This window comes from Elephantulus edwardii, unplaced genomic scaffold (genome assembly GCF_000299155.1).
Source record: "Elephantulus edwardii isolate Elephantulus edwardi_28Jun2011 unplaced genomic scaffold, EleEdw1.0 scaffold00002, whole genome shotgun sequence".
In the NCBI taxonomy this organism is placed as follows: Eukaryota; Metazoa; Chordata; class Mammalia; order Macroscelidea; family Macroscelididae; genus Elephantulus; species Elephantulus edwardii.
Genome location: NW_006399752.1, coordinates 43,570,960 through 43,573,282, shown reverse-complemented (window position 1 = coordinate 43,573,282; position 2,323 = coordinate 43,570,960). Strand labels below are relative to the sequence as shown.

General features: G+C 41.1%; 1 protein-coding gene across 1 annotated transcript in view; it reads right to left on the bottom strand.

Annotated features, from left to right (window-relative positions):
* Positions 1–2,323, bottom strand: part of CATSPERB (catsper channel auxiliary subunit beta) — a 211,865-nt gene that overhangs the window by 130,466 nt on the left and 79,076 nt on the right. The window contains 2 exon segments of the mRNA XM_006879213.1: positions 652–770; positions 886–981. Of these exon segments, the coding sequence (XP_006879275.1) occupies positions 652–770; positions 886–981 (215 nt within the window).

Sequence of the window (2,323 nt, the reverse complement as noted above, 5' to 3'; positions counted from 1 at the left end):
CCTTGCCTCCAAGGAGTAGCCCTGTTTAACCCTTTCCAAGATGAATCTGTTTGTTTTCTTAGCAGTCCATGGTACCCTCAATACTCTTCTCCAGCACCACAGCTCAAAGGCGTCAATTCTCCTTCTATCCTCCCTAGTCGTTGTCTCTCTCTGTCTTCCAGAGTATACCAGACATAATAAAACATCCAATATTTATCTTTTCTGTAATAAAGCATGTTGTTAGGAGGGCCCATTTCTTGGAATTGTTTACAGTTACATTTATTTCAGAGAGTTCAGAGAGAAGGGGCTCATTTCTTGGAAAGGAACATTGCTCCTGGAAAGGTCAGCACAAGAGAGGAAAACCTCAATGAGATAGATTGACACAGTAACTGTGGTAATGGGTCACAGATGATGACGGCACAGGGTAGGATGATTCAGGCCTGTTGTTCATAGGGTCACTATGAGTTGTACTTGACAGCACCTAACAACACTAGTAACAAAGGTAACTCTGGTGGCCTCATTGTAAGAAGTTGTGCTGCTAACTCAGAGGTAAATTGGTTGTCTTCTCAGGAGAAAGATGGATAATATTCTCCAGCAAGTTCCTGAGTCAGTTCCAACATGATGGTACACAACAACAACAAAGACACATTAATGAGAAGGTAATTCACATACCTTTAAGATTCGCGTTGTTGGGAAACGAAGATCTTGACTTACGTAAAGTCCGAGTGTGGTGAGTACAACTAAAAAAGTATTTGTTAACACCATATCCACCACTGAAAGCCCTGAGCGATCTAAATAAGAAAACAAAAAGTAACATCAAAAGATGCAGAGAAAGAAAGCAGAGAAATTTCATAAATTTTGATCAAGAAATTGACTTGGAGGTATGGAAATTGAAGGCGCTGTTACCATGTTCAACTTTGGTTTGGAAATCCCATGTCATGTTGAACCATGTGGTGTTATGATAATTCCAAAATCCAGAAAAGCTTAGCCCTATGTAAACACCTAACACGAGAGAAAAAGGACAATTAAGGTTGGGTAATTTTACAATCTTATGAATTCCTCCATTGGCACGATTTCTTTGTTCTTGTTATGTAGTTATGTGCCATTGAGTCACTTGCGACTCATAATGACCATCTGTACAACAGCCCTAAACCCTGTTCTATCATGACCCAACCTTATTGTCTCTGACACACCTACCCCCATTACCCCAGTCACTGAATCCATCCATCTCATTGAAGGTCTTCCTTTCCTGCGCTGTCCCTCCACCCTTCCAAGCAAGATATCCCTCTCTAAGGACTGGTCCCTCCTTGCAACATGTCCAAAGTATGTCAGCTGAAGCTTCATAATCCTTGCCTCCAAGGCTCAGCCTGGTTTCACCTTCTTGAGGATGAACCTGTTTGTTCTCTTAGCAGCCCATGGTATATTCAACACTCTTCTTCAGCACCACAGCTCAAAGGCATGAAGTCTCTTTCTATCATATGTAGTCATTGTCCAGCTTTCTGACACATAGCAAGACATTGAGAAGACTGTGGCCTGGATCAGGCATACCTTAGTCTTCAGTTTGACATCATTGCTCTTCAGTACTCTTGAGAGATCTCTCACAGCTGTCTTTCCCAATGCAATTTGTCTCTTGATTTCCTGGCTGCTGGTACCAAGAGTGTTGATTAAGGATTCAAGCAAATGAAAACTGTTAACAATCTCAGTCTCTTCACCATCCATCCTGATGCTGCCAATTGGTCCAGTAGTGAGAATCTTTGTTTTCTTGATGTTGAGCTTCAATCCATACTAAAGGCTGCAGTCCTAGACCTTCTGCAGCAAATGCTTCAGGTCCTCCTCAGTTTCAGTGAGCATGGTTGTGTTATCTGCATAATGCAGGTTTCTTCCTCATACTCCTCATACAGCCCAGCTTCCCAGATGACCAGTTCTGCATATATATTGAAAGATATGGAGACAGAATACATCCATGGCATACACCCTTTCTGATTTTGAACCATGCAGTGTTTCCTTGCTCTGTTCTGATGACTGCCTCCTGGTTCAAGCATAGGTTTCACATAAGCACAATCAAAAGTTCTGGGAGGGTGAAAAAAAAAAATCTGTATTTGCTCCATTTTCTATCCCATTCCCACAACCCCCAATTCTAACTTCTCTTTCCTCAACTTGAATCTCACTTCCTCAAGCTTTAAAAGATAAAGTCACCTCTGGTTACACCAAGAATTTTAGCCATTTGATCGAAGTGTAGCATAGTCCCACCTCAAGGAATAAAAAAAGTCCTTAGTGAAGTGATTACAAGTGGTTTATTGATTGGTTTATTATTTAAAAATATTATAGGACATTATGTTTATCG